The 19,531-nt window shown below is 34.7% G+C and overlaps 2 protein-coding genes across 2 annotated transcripts; one reads left to right on the forward strand and one right to left on the reverse strand.

The window, feature by feature from the left end:
- Positions 1-725: 725 nt before the first annotated feature.
- Positions 726-3,616, reverse strand: LOC104235086 (bark storage protein A-like). Its single transcript, XM_009788764.2, has 6 exons — positions 3,303-3,616; positions 3,019-3,086; positions 2,523-2,678; positions 2,037-2,243; positions 1,736-1,915; positions 726-977 (listed from the first exon to the last, which is right to left on the reverse strand). The coding sequence occupies exons 1-6, from the start codon at positions 3,544-3,546 to the stop codon at positions 801-803; spliced, it is 1,032 nt and encodes a 343-aa protein (XP_009787066.1). The 5' UTR covers positions 3,547-3,616; the 3' UTR covers positions 726-800.
- Positions 3,617-13,511: 9,895 nt separating this feature from the next.
- LOC104235085 (uncharacterized) lies at positions 13,512-18,922 on the forward strand. Its single transcript, XM_009788763.2, has 8 exons — positions 13,512-13,868; positions 14,733-14,885; positions 14,973-15,088; positions 15,262-15,353; positions 15,991-16,012; positions 16,082-16,150; positions 18,302-18,400; positions 18,504-18,922. Exons 1-8 carry the CDS (start codon positions 13,652-13,654, stop codon positions 18,582-18,584), a joined length of 849 nt encoding a protein of 282 aa, XP_009787065.1. The 5' UTR covers positions 13,512-13,651; the 3' UTR covers positions 18,585-18,922.
- The last annotated feature ends 609 nt before the right edge of the window (positions 18,923-19,531 follow it).

Below are 19,531 nucleotides of genomic sequence, written 5' to 3' on the forward strand. Positions count from 1 at the left end.
CCGGTTGATGACGGATATTTCTGCTCCCGGTTTGTCTCCTTTAACCGTCTTTCCTTTACCTTCCATTCTTCATCTCACTCGAGCTTGATTATTTTCGGGTTCGGCCATGCTTGAAACCTGTTGTATCGTTCGTTCGTCCCTAGTTTCGATCTATAGGTACCATCGGTCTCACTCGAGCCAATAACAAGTAACATCATTCCTTGTTTCACAACGGAAAATCGAGGGTAACTCTATCCTCGATTTTACCTGTATACATACCCAATGAATAAAATTGAAGCATAAGGGGTAAAATGTCTATTTGTACATAAAATTGTAGCTTTGTTACAAGTTGAAATTAATTGTTGTTGTTCATCCTTGATACATCCATTTATGACATGACCATGGTCTCTCTTTATTAATTATTAATCTTAGTCAAAGATCCAACAAATCGTATAATCTAGTTAAAATGCTGAATACTGAGATCAATTCCACGCTGTTCTCTATTTGTTAATCTTAGCCAACGATGAATGATCCAATAAATCACTTATTCTAATTGAAAATGTTGAATAATGGGATCAGATCATAGTTGTTTGAGATCATAAAACCATCAAATACTAATACTCAAATAGTCATCTTTGTAATAGGTGATATTTACGGACAATTCAGAATCAAGGGTTAGTAAGTTTTAAATTAGTGTGATCTTATTTTATGTATATATTTAAATGATTTCGCATATGCATGCATCGTTCGAATAAAAATAGTGAATTCAATTAGACCCATAAAACCCATCCTAAATCCGTCTCAGGAAATATTCTAACATGCTAGAATTTGGAAATGTAGTTTCCTGGTAGAGACTTGACAAAACTAATAACAACTTTGGCTGTGTTTAGAGCAGCTAAAGGTCCAAATAATCTAATTGTGTTGTCTCCTTCTTGTGTCCCTGCTAAATCTGATACTCCACGAATTGCGATTACTGGGTACCCATTTGACAAGCATGTCTGCACAAAATCACCAAAATAGAGCTATTAGTTCAAATTAACAGCAAATTTAAGAGTTACAGAAAATAGAAAAAAGGAAGAAAAGATGAAAATTTATTTGTATGTTTTAATATGTAACATGTAACTTATATACAATCACAGTGCGAAGAATTTGTATATTATTGCGTATTTTAACATATAACTTGCCTTATTTTTTATGTTACTTATCCACTATTTACAGACAGTTACATATTGTCAAAGGCGGATAGAGTTTGTAGAATATAGATCACGGGCCCTAAAATATAGTGAAAATCACAAAATTTCAACAAATATTTAATTATGAACCCATAAATTCAATAAGGATTCAGTCTAATAGCCTGTTTGGCCAAGCTTCAAAAAAGGGAAAAAAGATGAAAATGTAATTGTGTGTTTTAACATATAACATGTAATTTATATACAATGACAGTGCGAAGAATTTGTATATGAATCGTGTGTTTTAACATGTAACTTACCTTATTTTTCATGTTACTTATCCACTATTTATAGACAGTTACATGTTAGTTATAGGTGGATGGAGCTTGTAGAATATGGGTCACGGTCTCTCGGACCATAAAATATAATGAAAATCAAAAAATTTAACAAATATTCAATTATGAACCCGTTATTTCAACAAGGAACTCAGTCTAAATCATGAATCTGGCCTCGAGCTACAGCTATCGTTTAGGTGGCACGACAATATTAGAGAAGTTAATTAAAAAAAAGAAGGAAAAGCAAGTTACCATTACAACAGCTGAGCTCTCCATGTCAAGTGATGTAACCCCAAAAGTTTTGAAAAGGAAATCTGTGTAAGCTGCATTGTCAATGAAAAAGTTTGAAGTTGCCCCCTTAAGTCCAACAACTAATTTAGGTATTTGAGGAAGACACAAAGTTGAATTTGCACACTGCTCCAATTTCAGCCCCTGTTATTGAATCCAAACACATTACAATCACACCAAATAGAAAATCGATCCGCCTCTAATTGATGAACATAGTTACTCGATATCAGTACTGGTGGTGGAAGATAATAAGTATATTACTTACCTGCAAATGAGAGGCTACATTAAACCAATTCTTGGTTATATTAAACCAAACTGGTCTCTGAGGTACATTGACCTCCCCTGAAGTTGAGTAAAACTGCTCCGTGCTATAACCAACACGCCCCAACTTGTTATCCCCTCCTTTTGGCACATTATAATTCTTGAAATCAAATTGAGCAAAATCATTTGGTTCCAAAGTTGCATTTGGTTTCTGCACAAACATACAATTTATGTGAGCCAACTATAATAAAAAGGGCAGTCTGGTGCACTTAGCTCCCGCTATGCACGGGTTCCGGAGAAGGGCCAGACCGCAAAGGTCTATTATGCTCAGCCTTACCCTGCATTTCTACAGGAGGCTGTTTCCACGGCTCGAACCCGTGAACTCCTGATCACATGGCAACAATTTTACCAAGGTTACTCAAGCGAGATGTGAGTGGAAATACCAAAAAAAAAAAGTTTGATTAAAGGGTTAAAAGTTAGAAAGATTTACCAGCCAATCCCAGAGCCCTGTTTGTGCAATTTGATATGGGATTGTGACATCTCCAATGTGCATAGAACTGTTGGCATTACCAGAAATACCAAAATGGATTACTCCTTTTATGTCAAACAGATCCAACATCTGCTGTGTTGCTGCAGCTGCATTCACCTAAGTAGAAGCCAATCAACTATCTCATCAAATCTTAGACAAATAGTAACTGCAGTAACTCAACTCTTACTTCCTCTTTTTTTTTTTTCTTTATATATTCGCAATATTCAAAAATTCACTTGCCTGACCATTCAAGATTCGAGCCAAATAGATACATTAAAACGCTCGAATTCGAAACATTTGATTAAGAGTGGAGATATTTTAACCATCCCATCATGCCCCATAGGTTGTCTCTGACTTCTCTCTTATCATCAACGAGTGGTCAAGAATAGAAGCATAATTATTTAAAAAAAGAACAATATGAGTTGACTTGAAAAGAAAGATCTCAGAATTTATTTACCAATCCAACTCCACATTTCACATAAATGGCTTTCTTTCCTGCAACCTTCCCAATTTGGAAACGTCTACCTGCAAAAATGACTCTTATGTCAGTCTTAACTCTGGAAATTAACATAATTTAAAGCAAAAGAAACCAAGAATATTTTGAGTTAAATCAAGGAGAGAATGCATAAGCGAATCCAAGATCTAGAGTATACATTTTAATTTTTTTTCTTTTCATATTTATACATAATTAGAGCAAAAAGTAATGAGTTCAGTTGAATCGACAAAAACGTTATAGTTTACCTGATAAATCAACAAAGGGGTGTCTAGGATCAGGCCTAAAGACACCAGTACTAAAAAAAGCTTCTTCTTCTGGTGCATAGACTGTGATAAGACCAAGGAAAGGACCATTTTTATTCACACTTTTAATAACTCTTAAAGAATTCAACCTTTCTAATGGAACTGCTTGTGCAGAAAACACAAGTAAAGGGATGAATGCAAAAGCCAATATCAGAGAAAATGGAGGGATTACTTGTTTTGCAGCCATATTGTGAACTGTAACAAGTTTTGGTTCATGCTACCACCCTAACCAAGTTCATTTTATATACTCAATAATTTACAGAAAAATTGATATAAAATCAAAGACAGGTTCTTGTTCATCGAGCTTTTATAATATATTCTCAAGTTTCACGTTTTAATTAATTTGAATATGCTTTCAATTCTCTGAAGCTACATGTACTATGTATAGTTGTTTATTAAATAACAAAATTCAAATGTCAGAGATTTGAAGTTTATGGGTTACTACAATGTCTCAAGTTATTAATACTATAATAATAATTACATTCACGGTCAAATATTTACAAGTGAATTTCTTTATATATATATATATATATATATATATATAAAGTTAGAGCAAAAAGCTACCGGAACCGTTATAACATTCTAAATCCGTCTCCGAAGTGGAGGTTGATTTTCTTTTAAAATAAACGTTGTCATGCTGCCAGGTAAAGTTAGTTGACTTTATAATATGCACAATAATTCATGGAAAATCTCAAGCAGGATCTTGTTTTATATTTTTATTATTCTCCACCTACTTCACGTTGTTGTCTCAATTATTTGAAGTTTACATATACTACTATGTATATTTGTTGACTAATAAAATGGAGGTTGATTCGTAATATGAGTAATATACTAGCTTAATGGGACAACAAAATATATACTCCATATGTCTCACTTAATATGGCTTGTCTTTTCATTTTGGAATATCATAAGTGTAAAAATTGTAAAATTTGAAGTGACATTTCCCTATTTCTTTACTTGATCATTAGTTATCGCTCCGCTAACTTTTTAACAATATATGATTCTAATAATTTCTTCCATTACTACTAGGAGTGTTAAATGGTCGGGCCAATGTCATTTGGTCTAGGATAAATTTGGTTAAGATGAGCTAAAATTTGGATTATAATCCAACCCGTTAAACTCTTACCAAACTTTAACTAATATGTGTTATTTTTTTTTTGGTATAATTATTAAATAAGACTTTTTTTCTTTTATTGTGGTCATATCTAACATATCAAATAAAAAAATTATTTTAAAAATATTTTGACAAAGTTACTCATGAATCAATTTGGGCTAAAATCAATCTACGTTAAAATGGGTTGGTCAAGATGAGCCGAGTTAAATAAATGAACGAGTCAATAATCAATCCAACCTTGGATGGGTTGTGCAAGTCATTTGGACTTGGGCCAAATTTGACTCCCCTGATTACTGTTAAAATAGCAAGGTCTAGCCAGTTTTTGGACTGGTCATTCAAAAATAGCCAGCGTTTACTAAGTCATTGAAAAATAGTCACTATTTTGCTGCAACAAAAATCGGTCCAGCATAATATACTGGAGTTCAGTGCACCTGTATATGAACTTCCAGCATAATATGTTGGACCGGTATACTTTGCTGGCTCAAGTATAATATACTGGAGACTAGAGCAGCGGTTCTCCAAACTCCAGTATATTATGCTGGAGTATTTTTTCGGATTTTGAACAGTGTTTCGTTCAGACTTATCTATACATGAAAGTGGCTAAATTTCGATTATTTTTAAAATTGTGGCTATTTTTGAATGGCCACTTGTAAATCTGGCTTTTTTTGAATTTCTCCCATGAATAGTACCAATGTAATACATAACTCTAATTAACATCTGAAACATTGTTTCTAAATCAAACATCAAATAAAATTAGATAATGAGTTTATGTATGTGCGTATACACTATGGTACGAAATATTGATGGGTTTATCAAGGTGCATGTGGTAGACCCGAATTACCGTAAAAATAGCACGGTATAATCAGTTTTCGGACTGGTCATTCAAAAATAGTCAACGTTTACCAAGTCAATGAAAAATAACCACTATTTTGCTGCAGTAGAGACCGGTCCAGCATAATATACTGGAGTTCGGTGCACCTGTGTATAAACTCCAGCATATTATGCTGGACCGGTATACTTTGCTGGCTCCAGTATAATATACTGGAGATTGGAGCACCGGTGCTTCAAACTCCAGTATATTATGCTGGACCGGTATACTTGCTGGAACTCCAGTATATTATGCTGGAGTTCTAGTGTACTTATGCTGGAACTCCATCATATTATGCTGGAGTTCCAGCATACTTATCTTGGAACTCCAGTATAATATGTTGGAGTTCAAGTATACTTATGCTGGAACTCCAGCATAAAATACTGACGTATTTTCCGAGTTTTGAACAATGTTTTCGCTCAAATTTATCTTTACATGAAAAGTGGCTAAATTTAGATTACTTTTGAAACTGGGCTATTTTAAACGACAAGTTGTAAATCTGGTTATTTTTGAATTTCACTCCGAATTACCTAACACCCATAATTTCATAAAAATAAATGTTCACCTAAAACAATGTTTTATTTCCTTGTAATAAAATATGTTTGTACACAATTGGCATTGAATGGTGATCTATAAATTACCCTAGGCTTGTACTTTAGCTTCAATTTAAATGGAATTTTATTCAACTCTTCGTATATTATTTCATCCCTAATGCCTATCTCCTTCAATGTTTGTTAACATTGTAATTGAACAAAATTGATGAGATGAATCTAAGGTTGCAGTTCGAAGAGAGAAGACGGAGACAGAGAGACAATTAGACTTTCATTCATCTGATTAGGAAAGTTCTAGAGTATATACACATATATACAAAGGGAGAAATAATCTTCTTCTATCAATCTAACGGGGCTAATATAAATACAATTATTGGGTTGACTTTGCTGACTTTGGCCCAAATCTGTTCTATAGGACTATGGCCCAAGGCTGTATGTTTATGTAACTCCAACACCCCCCCTCAAGTTGGAGGGTGAGGCCACACCCAACTTGCCAAGCAACAAATGATGTTGTCCACCTATCAAACACTTGGTAAAAATGTCAGCCAATTGAGAAGTAGTGCAGATATGATGTAAAGAAATTAGGCCGTCAGCTAACTTTGTCCTTATGAAATGGCAATCCACTTCGATGTGTTTAGTACGTTCGTGAAACACGGGATTTTTCGCAATATGCAAAGCAGCCAGATTATCACAATATACAGGAACAAGAGACATAGAAGGAATACCCAAATCAGTGAGCAAACGAACCAACAAAACCAATTCAGCCACAACCTTACTCATGGCCCGATACTCAACCTCAGCAGAGGATAATGAAACAACAGACTGTTTCTTAGATTTCCAACTTATTAAACTTCCACCCAGAGTTATGCAAAAACTAGAAACAGACCTACGAGACTCAGAACAAGCAGCCCAATCACTATCACAATAGGCAAGCAAAGAAAAATCAGAAGAGGTATTAAGAGAAACCCCAAAATCAGGAGTGCCTTTCAAATATCTCAAAATCTGAAGAGCAGCATTCATATGAGGCACCCTAGGACACTTGAGAAACTGACTTAAGTGTTGTACAACAAAACACAAATCAGGTCTAGTATGGGTGAGAAAGTTAAGTTTATTAACTAAACTCCTATAAGAGTCAGGCCTAGGCAATAACTCTGCATCATCAGATTGCAGCTTGACACCCAATTCTAGAGGAGAAACTACAGCAGAAGCAGAATCACAACCAAATTCACGAAGCAAATCAGCAATAAACTTCCGTTGATGAAGAATAACCCCAGAATTATCATAGAAAACTTCAATCCCAAGAAAATAATTGAGTAGACCCAAATTTTTGATTTTAAATTGGTCGTTAAGGAACTCCTTAAGAGCAAAAATTTTAGTAAGATCATCACCCGTAAGAATAATATCATCCACATAAACAACAAGAAAAATAGTAGAATTGGTAGATTTCTTGATGAAGAGAGAGTAATTATTTAGAGAAGAAACATAACCTCTAGAGCAAAGTGCGGTGGATAACTTGGCATACCACTGATGAGATGCTTGTCTTAAACCATAAAGGGATTTTTGAAGCTTGCAAACCAAAATAGAAGAGGGATGAACATTGGAAGTAACAATAAGACCTGGAGGTAGTTTCATGTACACCTTCTCATCTAAATCACCATGAAGAAATGCGTTGTTGACATCTAATTGAAAGAGAGACCACCCTTTCTTGACAGCAAAAGCCACAAGACACCGGATGGTGCACATCTTGACAACCAGGGAAAATGTTTCATGAAAATCAATCCCTTCAATTTGTGTATCACCCCGTACCACCAATCTAGCCTTATACCTTTCTACACTACCATCAGCTTTACGTTTAATTTTATACACCCGTTTGCAACCTATTGGTTTCTTGCCTTTAGGTAGCTCAACTATTGTCCAAGTTTTATTAGCTTCTAAAGCATCAAACTCTTGCCTCATTGCCTCCTGCCAAGCAGGGCTGACAGATGCCTGAGTATAAGAATGAGGATCAGTTGTTGTTGATTGGGCAGCAGAAAGTGATGTAGAAGTAGAGCCAGAAAGGGAAGGAGGAAGTTGTGTTATAAAATCATTGAGATGAAAAGGTAGAGTGTGAGTCCTTCTGCTCCTTCTAACTTCAGGAAGAGGGACAAAACATAAGTTAGAAGGTGCAGGAATAGTACAAAGAGTAGGAGGATCTGGAGATACAATGGTTGAAGGAGGAACATAATAGGGAAATGAAGAAGTTGAAGTTTCAGATTGGAAAGGATAAAAATCATCATTAGGAATAGGAGGCATTGGAACAGTAAGTATAGGGGAAGGAGAAGATAAGAAGAATGGAAAAATTGACTCATGGAAGACTACATCTCTGGATACAAACACAGTTCTAGTGGAGAGATTGTACAATTTATACCCTTTCTTACCAAATGGATAACCAACAAGCACATAAGGGACTGCTCTAGGATCTAATTTGTCTCTGTTGCACTTGGGGATGGTAGCATAGCATAGACAACCGAATGGCTTCAAATATGTATAGGAAGGTGATTTGCCATATAAAACTTCAAAAGGGGTTTTATTGTGTAAAATAGTTGAAGGGAATCTATTTATTAGGTATGTAGCAGTCAAAATACAATCTCCCTAGAATTTTGTTGGGAGTTTTGATTGAAATAATAATGCTCTTGCTGTTTCTAGTAGGTGTTTGTGTTTTCTCTCAACTACACCATTCTGCTGGGGTGTATGTGCACAAGATGTTTGGTGGATAATACCATTTTCAGAGAAGTATTGTAAAACAGAATTGGAGAGCCCTATTTCTAAAGCATTGTCACTCCTTACAGTCTTACCATGAGGATTGAATTGGGTTTTGATCATAGCTATGAAAGCTTTCAACAAGGAAAAAACATTACTTTTAGAATGCATTAAATGGGTCTAAGTGACCCTACTATGATCATCCACAATGGTAAGGAAATATCTATCTCCAGAATATGTTTGTGTGTGATAAGGTCCCCATGTGTCAACATGAATCAATTCAAATAAGGAATTAGAAGCAGAAGTTATATGAGAAAAAGGCAATCTGTTTTGCCTTGCTAATGGGCAAACAGGACATGTAAAAGATTGTCTAGAAGATAAATCAACAGATATAGAAGGAATGAGCTTCATTTTAGCAAAGGGAATATGTCCCATCATGTTTATTTATACTATACACATCATCAGAAGGAACTAAAGGAATAGAATTTATACTATGCACATCATCAGAAGGAAGTAAAGGAATAAAATTCAAAGCACTTTTATTTGGTACAACTTTGTTAATGGAAACATCATAAACATTCTTAGAGTGTACATTCTTACTAAAAACAGAAACAGGGAATCCAGAACTAGGAGTAGTGTGATCCTCATGAAGAAGCTTGTAAAGTCCTTGGTCCAATTTACCAAGTTCCAGAAGCTTCCTCATGGAAAGGTCCTGTATGAGAATGCATGAACAAGAAGTAAACAGAATTAAGCACTTGAGTTGTTGAATCAATTTGTGGACAGAAATCAGATTATAGTGAAAGGATGGAATGTATAGTACTTGATGAAGAGTCAAAGAGGGGAACAAAGTAACAGATCCTATACAAGTAACCTTTGCCTTGTATCCATTAGGTAAAGTCACTAAGTAAGGAGTAGTTAGTGGTATGATGTTAAAGAGTATATCTTTATTAGAGGTCATGTGATCAGTGGCCCTATTATCTATGATCCATACACTTCTACTAGCCCCAGACAACAAACAAGCATGAGACTCATTGTCAAAATAAACAGGCAGAGACAAAATACTACCTGCAAAATTTGCAGAACCTATCAGGTTGGACTAAGAATCAGAATCAGAACCAATTTGAGTCTGCTGCAGCAATGTCATGAGCTGTGAGTATTATTGTTTGGTTAAACCAAGAATAGATGAAGCTTGATCATCACAGATTTGACCAGGAGTTCCATTACCAGAAGTACCATCACAAAACTGAGGAGGACTATGCTTCTAACTAGGATATGGACACCCAAACTCAGTGGACACATTTGTAGCTACCCTCTTTTCCTTATTAAATTTGAAATTCTGGGGGAACCCATGAAGTTTATAACATTTTTCAATTGTGTGACCTGATTTCTTACAATACTTGCAGAACACATTGATTCTGGACTGTCCAAAATCTATCTTTTGATTGTACTGTTTTGGAGGGAATGTCTTATTATTCATTTTGGCAGAGAAAGAAGCAGACTCTGGAGTAAGTTGAGGACTGAAATGAACTTGTCTTTGATTCTCATCTTGAAAGAGTATATTATATGCACTATCAAGTGAAGGAGAAGGCTGCATCATTAACAGATTACTTCTAACCCCCATATAAACCACATTCAAACCCATAAGAAACTGATGTAGTTTATCCTCCTCGTCGTCTTTTTGAATGCCTGACTTAGCAGCACAAGTACATGAATTACCATGATTTTTACGCATGGTCCCTAACTCATCCCAAAGTTTCTTCAATTTATTAAAGTATGAAGCAATGTCAAGAGACCCTTGCTGAGTTGATGCTAACTCCTTTTTAATTTCAAAAACCTTAGTCCCATTCACAGCCCCATATCTACGCTCCAGTTGTTTCCAGATACTCTCAGCAGTTTCTGAGTACTGGACACTCTCAGCAATAACTAGTGAGAGTGAACTGGTTAGCCACGAAATTACCATATTATTGCATCTATCCCATTGTCGTAATTTTGCGGAATCGTCAATACTCGAAGGTCTAGGACAAGAGCCATCAACAAAAGCAATTTTGTTTCTAGCAGAGAGAGACACTATCATGCTTCTCTTCCATCCCCCATAGCCAGACCCAGAGAAGGGAGTACTAACTAGACATGTTCCAAGAATATCAGAAGAATGTATGAAAAGAGGACTTGAAGGATCAAGATTATACGAAGTTTCAGTAGGAGTTCCAGGATTTACCATAGCTCAACAATTTGGGACAAAATCGCGTAACAAGACAAATTCAGAATCAAAGTCGTACATCAATGAAGTAAAATACCACCAGCTATGATGCAAAGGACAGAAAAATTAGGGTTACCGATCTTCTTCCTTTATACTCGAAGAAGTAAGCCTTGAAACACTCCAAACTGATAAACTTGCAGGAATAGGAGATGACCGTCAGAAATCGGAAAAAATCCTCGCCGGAATTTCAGAAAGCTCTGTTCACCGAACCAAAACCGGAAAAAATCTTCGTTCTCTTTCGATTCAAACAACAGGGTCAACACCGCTCGAGTTATCACGCTTGAATCTACCCAAAACCGTGGCTCTGATACCATGTTAACATTGTAATAAACAAAATTGATGAGATGAATCTAAGGTTGCAGTTCGAAGAGAGAAGACGGAGACAGAGAGACAATTAGACTTTCATTCATCTGATTAGGAAAGTTCTAGAGTATATACACATATATATACAAAGGGAAAAATAGTCTTCTTCTATCAATCTAACCGGTTAATATAAATACAATTATTGGGCTGACTTTGCTGACTTTGGCCCAAATCTTTTTTATAGGACTATGGCCCAAGGCTGTATGTTTATGTAACTCCAACAGTGTTAACTCAGACGACGAATTAACCTTTGGTTTCAACTTTGACACACACAAATTTATCCGCCATTACCATACACCTTCAATATGTGAAAATATATTAAGTTAAAATTGCTTATTTTATGATAAATAAATATAAACGGTATTAAATAATATATAAGTGATCTCTAATAACACATAGACAATATGTGATTTCTTTAGAATCTTCCACTTTATAAAAAATTGCGTGATCTTGATAATAATTAATAAACGAATAACCAAAAAATAATTAGGCAATCTACTATGCTATGTTTTAGAAAATCAGGACTATTTTCCGTTTTTACCAATCAAAAATAAATAAATTAAATCTACTATCAAATATCCATGGTATTCTAACTTTCAAATTTTGTGTTTTTGTGTTGAAATCGAGAAAATAGTGATTTATTTATTTATTTAAATCCATCCATCTAGCCTTTCACTTATGGTGGGGTTAATTCCTCATTGATGAGCAACACAAATGACGAGTCTGATAATCTATTCTTCTTCGATCAATTATAAGTAGGGCGGTGCATAATTTGGCAAATACAGAATTACCGTATCAAAATAAATTCTTTTGATATTTATTATTCAATATTTTGGTATTCGGTATGGTATTTGGTTTAAGTTTAAAAAAAATGGTATTAGTTATAATATTTGGTATTTTAAAATAAAATACAGAAATACTGATACCTTACCGAAATATATATTATATTACACAATACACATCTTATTAATTATCATAAATATAAAAATTCTAAAATTTTACTATCCTTTATTCTCTAAGTTCATCAATTAACTCTAAGCAAGTAACAAGACATTTCTAATGATTAAATTTATTTCTTTATGTACAGTTTTCTCTCTCCGAGTTGATATTTGTTGGATTTAGACAAAACTTATGTCAACACATGTTTTATTTTTATACTTTTGAGTACTTTAATTAAGAATATTACAGTCTATGACTCTGTACACTAGTTAGTATTCAAACCGAATAAACCGAAATTATCGAACCGAATAAACCGAAATCGAAAGGAGAAAAATCGAATCATCCCGAATTTAATTAGGTACGGTATTGATATAGCATTTTAAAAAACTGAATATTAAAAATACCGAACCGAAATATCTGAATATTGTATCGTACTGATCGACAAACACCCCAAATTGTAAATACCAATTGTAATGCTTACCAACTTGGAACCAATTGTGGCACAATTTAGTAACGATGAGAGTAAAGAAGGCGATAAAGAGAATTTTTGGCTTAATTGGCCTATTTGATGTTTGATTTACATTCAGAACCACCAAATCTCATCGAAATAACTTAATTTTACTTGTACACAAAGCCTATGCATGCCGGCCCCCTCCGTTTACCTGCGCAGGGGAAATCTATAATAATTATTCTGCATTTTCTTTTTTTTTTAGCCGACTAACTAAAAATTAATTGAAAATCAAGTTTTAAGTAGTTAAGCTTAGTATTTCAGCTTTTTGAAATAAGAATTACTCCATCTGTTTTAGTTTATTCGATAATAATTTCCTTATCAGTATTTGATCACAACATCTTATTTTGTAAGAAACTTTAAAAGTTACGCAAATATTATGACACATTTAGTAGGCGTTTGGACATAAAAATTGTAAAATTCCAAAAAGTGGTGAAAAAAATTTTCAAGTGAAAATTGTATTTGAAATTTAGAGTTGTGTTTGGACATGAATTTCAGTTTGAGTTGTTTTTGAAGTTTCATGAGTTATTTGAGCGAAAATTTTGAAAAACAGCTTGGAGTTTTTCAAAACATCTACGTGAAAATTGAAAATTTTATAAGCAAACGCTGATTTCGAAAAAAAATAAAAAAATTTTAGAAAAAAGGAAAAAAAAAATTTATGTCCAAACGGGCTCTTAAAATCAGTTATTTCAAAAAAAAAAAAGAAGAATTTCCTTTAATTATGTGTCGAGTAAAACTATGACACATAAATTAAGACGAGGTAGTAATAGTTCTTTGGTTTTTTGAAATTGAACCAAACCCGATTGACAAAACGAAAACTCCGGTTGGGTCGATTCGTTATTAAAACCGAAAAACGCTTTAGAACGAAGGTTTTGTAAAACCCTATAAACCAGAAATCGCCAAAAGGGAAAAGAACAGTAAATGAAACTTGGTGAATTCTGAGAGTACAATCAATGGCGATCGCTATCAGACGAGCATTAACATCTTACCGCAGCTTCTCTGGTGCATTACGCGCAACTAATTTCACCGCCCATCGGTTTTCCTCTTTAGGTGGCTCCATTTCTAGTCCAGTCCGCAGCTCTGCAACTATTGGAAGTTTCCCCTCTTCTCCGCAAACCAATTTTCTACTTGAAAGTCGCAGGGGTTTTGCTAAAGGAAGGAGGCAAGCTAGTAATGATTCTATATTCCTTTCTTATTGATCCTCAATTATATATATATTTCTTCTTCATGTTTTGGAATTCATCATTGAACTCTACATATTAGGTGGATAAGTATCATCACACCTATTTAGTGCGTATTCTCTTTGTTGTTAAATGTGTTTACATTTCTAACTCAGTAAGCTAATTGCACACTAAAGTAGACTTCTGTAGTTGCCTGTTTGCTTGATGTTCCGTGCTGAAAGGTTCAAGAGTTCATATAATGAAAAATATGTTAGAATACATTGTAGTTGAATCAAATGGCTGGGCTTAGGTTTAACTCCCATTCTTGTTTTGACTGGGTGTTGAGTTTAAGAAGAAAGGAAAGAGTTTGGAAACTTGTTGGGCTGAAAAGAGTAAAAAAGAAGAAGGAGAGTTTTGAAACTTGTTGGGCTAAAAAGAGTCATAGAAAGGAAAGAGTTTTGAAACTTGTTGGGCTAAAAAGTGTCATAGGCGTTTGTGTGACTACTAAATCAATCTCATTAAGGGTAAAATAAGAATTTAAAGTTAAATTATTTTTAAATATAGAAATGTGTCATTCTTTTTTAGACATACTAAGTAGTAAAGTTTACCAAATAAATTGGGACAGTGGGAATATGAGTGTTCTCTCCTTTAGAGTTGTTACTTGATCACATCAATTAATTAATTTCATCAACAAGAAAGGAACTTTTGCTTATTGAAGAGCATTAGTTGATCATTCGAGATAAAAGGTTTCTAGAGTTTGTTCAATACAAATGCAAAAAACATGGTGTCTTTAAGTTTCTTGTTTTGACGTGATAGTTTTATCTTTGAAGTTTCTGACTCTTGCAATCTGTTGTCCTCCACGGCAAATTTTTAGGGGAGGAGGTAGATGACGATGATTATGGAAATCCAGCGGCTGCTGTAAATATAGGTCCTAGCATCAAAGCTGCTGCAGTTTCACAGATGGAGGCAGCAATTGATGCATTGTCGCGAGAATTGGCCAAGTTGCGAACTGGCAGAGCATCGGCTGGTACATGAACTCAATTTCTGTTGTAAAACAACACAACTTGTTTGTCCTGGGACTTGGACTCACTTGTTTCGTTTATTGGAATCACAGGGATTCTCGATCATATCATTGTTGAATCAGGAGGTGTTAAGACACCTCTTTGCAGGATGGCTGTCATTTCAGTGCTTGACCCAAAAACCTTGTCGGTGACTCCTTATGATCCAAATGTAATATTATATGCAAACTCATATCCATAATCTGTCTAGGTTTCTATATTTGCTCGATACATAATCAAAGCTTGATTTATGGAGCCATTCTGATGTACATTTATATTGCATTGAGGTTGCGAACTGAACCATATTTTAGATAAACATGAACCATGATCGACTATCTTTTGCAGACCGTCAAAGAATTGGACAAAGCCATTGTTTCATCTCCATTGGGGTTAAATCCTAAAGTGGACAACCAGAGGTTAATTGTGCCAATTCCTCCGTAAGTATCCATCTGAAAGAGTAATTTAGTCTCTGTTGGTCCACCTATTAGTTAGGCTAAAATGTTAAAAAGAGAAGCAAAATGTTGATTTAAGCTGGACTTGATAGTCTTTTTTTTTTTTTGGGAAGAAAGATTTGAAACCTCACAATTTACAAAGTGGACGGATCTTCCCCTTACTATAACTTTCATGTTGCCGGTATTTACATGTAGAATCCTTGAATTACATTATGATAATGTAGACAAAACATCATTGTTACACTTTTTCAAGACAAACATTTTCTTGCTAGGGAATATAACTACTTCAGGCAATTCCTTATCACAAACACTACTTCAGGCAATTAAGTTTTATGCTTCTTTGCTATTTGCATCAGCAACATTTTGAGATATTTGATTGGGGAACTTATATATTTGGCCACTCGGTCGAGGATATTTACATTTGTTAGCCAATATAGATAATTTATACACTAATTATACACAATATATACATTTGCTGGCTATTTTTTTTATTTTTTGAGTGGATGGCTATTTAAGTTAATTTCTTTATTTGATTTGCAATGGAAACTTTATGTCTTGTTAGATTTCCAATGCTTTTTGACTCAGCCTTTCTTCTTTTCTTGGCAATCCGTGCAACAAGCAGGTTGACTAAGGAGCATGTGCAGGTGATCCTTGTCAATTTTCAGTTCTTTTTTATATGTTTCTCGAGCTGATAATATCATCCTCTTTACCAGGCTGTATGCAAGGTGGTTGCAAAATCATCTGAAGATGTTAAGCAAAGTGTAAGACGGGCCCGGCAGAAGGTACACCATTGACCAAACACCTTTGTACTTTCTCCTTTTCCTCTTCTTATTTTTTGGTTAGTTTTCCTTTTCCACTTCACTTTTTACTTAAAGTTCTCCTTCCTTTTTTTTACATCCATAACCAGGGCCATTAAAAAAAAGGTAGCCTTGAGAAAGGAAGTAAAATACCCATTTCATCCTATTGAAATATATAAGCACAAAATGTAAGAGCAGCACTGTAAGAAAGGAGAAGATGATTGGGCAATGGATGGGATCACACCCGTGTTATCCGAAGGATAAAATAACTGAAGATACCTAAGGAGGGCAAAGGAGAGAGAACCTGGTAAATATGTTTTAAGGGTTTTAGGGGAAATAGTGCTGTGGAAAACCAACATATGATGAGAGAATAGGAAAGTAGTTGCATGTATATTATATGAAGTCAATAGGAATGGGCTTCTTAGTGATTGAGATTGACCAGAATATGGTTCAAGCCAACTCAAACAACAACAACAACAAAAAACCCAGTGAATCTCCACAAGTGGATGGTTCAAGCCAACTCAAGTTCATTAAAAGCTGTGAAGAGAATCAGGCCCTAGTTACTCATAATCTGCACCAAATTCTGTGTAACCTTAATTGTAAGTTAGTTTGTTCGAATGGTGTAGTACAGACACAGTAAACACTAGACAATTGCATTTGGCTATTACTGAAGTCCTTGATACATGATGGCGCTAAACTCTCATAAGCATTTATTTAAGTAGTATAATAATCTTCAAATAAAGGGACGTGTTGCACACTTTTTAATTTTTGAAGTCCTTTTTCTTCCACGAGCATAAACGGTCCAAATTGGACGAATGGATATTGGTGATTCATATAGTCGACTCCAACTTGTTTTTGATTGAGGTGTAGTTGTAGTAATAGTTGTCTCTAAAGATCCACTAAATTCATTGTAAGTAATAAGGAGCCAACAATTGGATTGCTCTTACTGATCCAAAAGAATCAAAATTTACAAGTGATTAGGAACCAACACTTGGAGTTTTTTTTGGATAGAGAGAACTAGATCCAACGATTGGATTTTCTTACTCATCACCCCCAAAAAAAAAGATTAAGTTGCAAGGAGCCAACAATTGGTGCTCTCTTATCAAAATGTATATACAACTACGAGCTATAGGAAATAGATGGAATGGGAGTCAAATAAAAGTTTATGCATGAAGGTTGTGTATCTGGAATATCCAAATGAAGTTGGAGGTGTGTTGAACTTTGGTTATTGCTGGGTAACAAACACATGAGTGCTGCAGTTGTATAGAAGATTGACTTTCTGTTCTGGCTATGCTGAAGTGATTGGATGCGGAGAGCTCGGAAATTAAATGAATAATAACTATAAGTGCTTAGAGGGGTTATATTTATATGTACCCAAATTCTGGTAGTATTTGGTTGCAGCTGTGTATACGGAAAGGTTCTTTAGAGGAATAAGAGAGAAGGGCTATCGGCCTTGCGACGTTTCTACTATTTTCATTAGAGAAGTGGGGAGGAAAAATGAAGTATCTAAGAGGAAAAACTGGGAAGTTCAAACTAGGGGAATGCTAAAAGAATAATCACTCAATTCATTAACCTTCAATTCAGTTTGGCCACTTAAAAGAGGTTTCTGTAATTTTCAGGGATGCTGTTCTGTATTAGCAAATTAATGGAGCTCTCCACATAGCTGACTATTTATTTTTCTTGTTTAGAGTTGGGGGAGTGTCTTTGTGCAATTGTTGTGTCTGTGTGTGTGTTTATGCCATATGTTACATGTATGGTAAACGGATTCTTTTCCCATGGTGATGTCCACAATACTCTCCTCACATGATGTGGGCTGTACTGAAGATAAAGCTGGTCAATCACCTATTTGTCTTCTGTCCTTTGTGAGGTCCAATGTTTATATTCTATTCTCTCATTGCAAGACAACAGCATGGCCAGTGATATCGCGGCTAGATTTATTAGTGAACTCAATCTCCACAACCCCAACAAAATGGAAGTAATGAACAAAGGGAGAAAAGATGTTGAGCTGATGGAAACAGTTATATGCATGTAGTTTTTGCATGGATATTAAACCCAAGAACTTATGTAACAAAAGTAATCTCGCCTGGTTGATACTACAAGATGTTAATCCCTTATTTTAATTACTTTGTATATCAGGCTTTGGACACTATAAAGAAATCTTTGCCCAAAAAGAAAGACAAAGACAAGGCAGCTTCAGCTTTCTCGGAAGATGATGCTAAAAAATTGGAGAAGGAAGTACGTTATTTAACTTGTTTGCTGAAGAAATTGCTATGTGCTGTATAATTTATATTCTATTCTTTACAGGCTCTTTTACTTCGGTTTGTGTGTGTTCTTTCAGATTGATGACTTGACTAAAAAGTTTATAAAGTTGGCAGAAGATATGTGCAAGTCAAAGGAAAAGGAAATAACTAGTAGCTGAAAAAGCAAATTTTTGTTTTAGCAGAGGCTCATTTAGAGATTCAATTTTTGGCTGAGGCTGTTGAGGGAAATACTTAAGCTCCAGAATTCTTGCCTGCAAAGTCAGAAAAAGACACAAGACATGTTCGCGTGATTATGCAGATACTCGAAGGAAAATATTGTATTTCTTTTTTAAGCTATGTTGTTGCGTTGTTGGGTTTTAGTGGTTTACGTCCAAGATCATATATCTTATTATTCTGTGACAAGTGTTGAATGTAAGCTAGAACGAAAGACGAGCATAAATTAATGACCTCGTTTGACATTTAGAGATGAAATAAGTTGGAAGTTTAATTAATTTTATACTATGTTTTGTTATATTAAATTGTTAGATGGTGAGTGACTGAGTTGTAATTTGAATTAATTTTTAAGGCAAACGAATTAACCAACATTTGCCAGATCCTCAGAAACTCGAAAGCATGAGATAATCAACTAATTCAATCACATTGATTAAGAACTACAATCATCAGAAATTGAAATGTTTAAGCACAATCATAACTTTCTTCTGGTTTGGTATATATTTATGATTCTTAAGTTCCACAAACATTGTCTGCTTGAACTGTTAATAAATGGCACTTTTGCCTTTACAAGAATGTAACGTACAAATATGATTGCGCAAGAGTTGAGAGCTTCATCCAAGGAAAATAACTGTGTTGAAAATTTCTACTTGAAGTAAAGCTGTAAAATTGAGTAGTGTTGATAAGAATACTTTGGCTGTATGATCACAAAATAAATGCACACAGATAGAGCAAACGAGTTAAACTACAGAAACGTAATATAAACTTGACATCCAATATGTTGAAATAAAAACTCATATAATTATTCTTGTAAGAAAATATTGTATTTCGTATAACCTATGCTGTTGGTTTTAGCTGTTTACGTCCAAGATCATATGTCATTTCATTTTGAGAC

The sequence above is a fragment of the Nicotiana sylvestris genome, chromosome 5, assembly GCF_000393655.2.
Source record: "Nicotiana sylvestris chromosome 5, ASM39365v2, whole genome shotgun sequence".
Taxonomy (NCBI): Eukaryota; Viridiplantae; Streptophyta; class Magnoliopsida; order Solanales; family Solanaceae; genus Nicotiana; species Nicotiana sylvestris.

Bases quoted from the DNA above. Each gene is read 5' to 3' on its own strand.
- LOC104235085 (XM_009788763.2), top strand. From the start codon at position 13,652: ATGGCGATCGCTATCAGACGAGCATTAACATCTTACCGCAGCTTCTCT. The intron at 14,886-14,972 runs GTACATGAACTC...TTGGAATCACAG, and splicing joins AACTGGCAGAGCATCGGCTG to GGATTCTCGATCATATCATT. The intron at 15,089-15,261 runs GTAATATTATAT...TATCTTTTGCAG, and splicing joins TGACTCCTTATGATCCAAAT to ACCGTCAAAGAATTGGACAA.
- LOC104235086 (XM_009788764.2), bottom strand. From the start codon at position 3,546: ATGGCTGCAAAACAAGTAATCCCTCCATTTTCTCTGATATTGGCTTTT. The intron at 3,087-3,302 runs GTAAACTATAAC...TCATTTTTGCAG, and splicing joins CCCCTTTGTTGATTTATCAG to GTAGACGTTTCCAAATTGGG. The intron at 978-1,735 runs GTAACTTGCTTT...GATTTTGTGCAG, and splicing joins AGAGCTCAGCTGTTGTAATG to ACATGCTTGTCAAATGGGTA.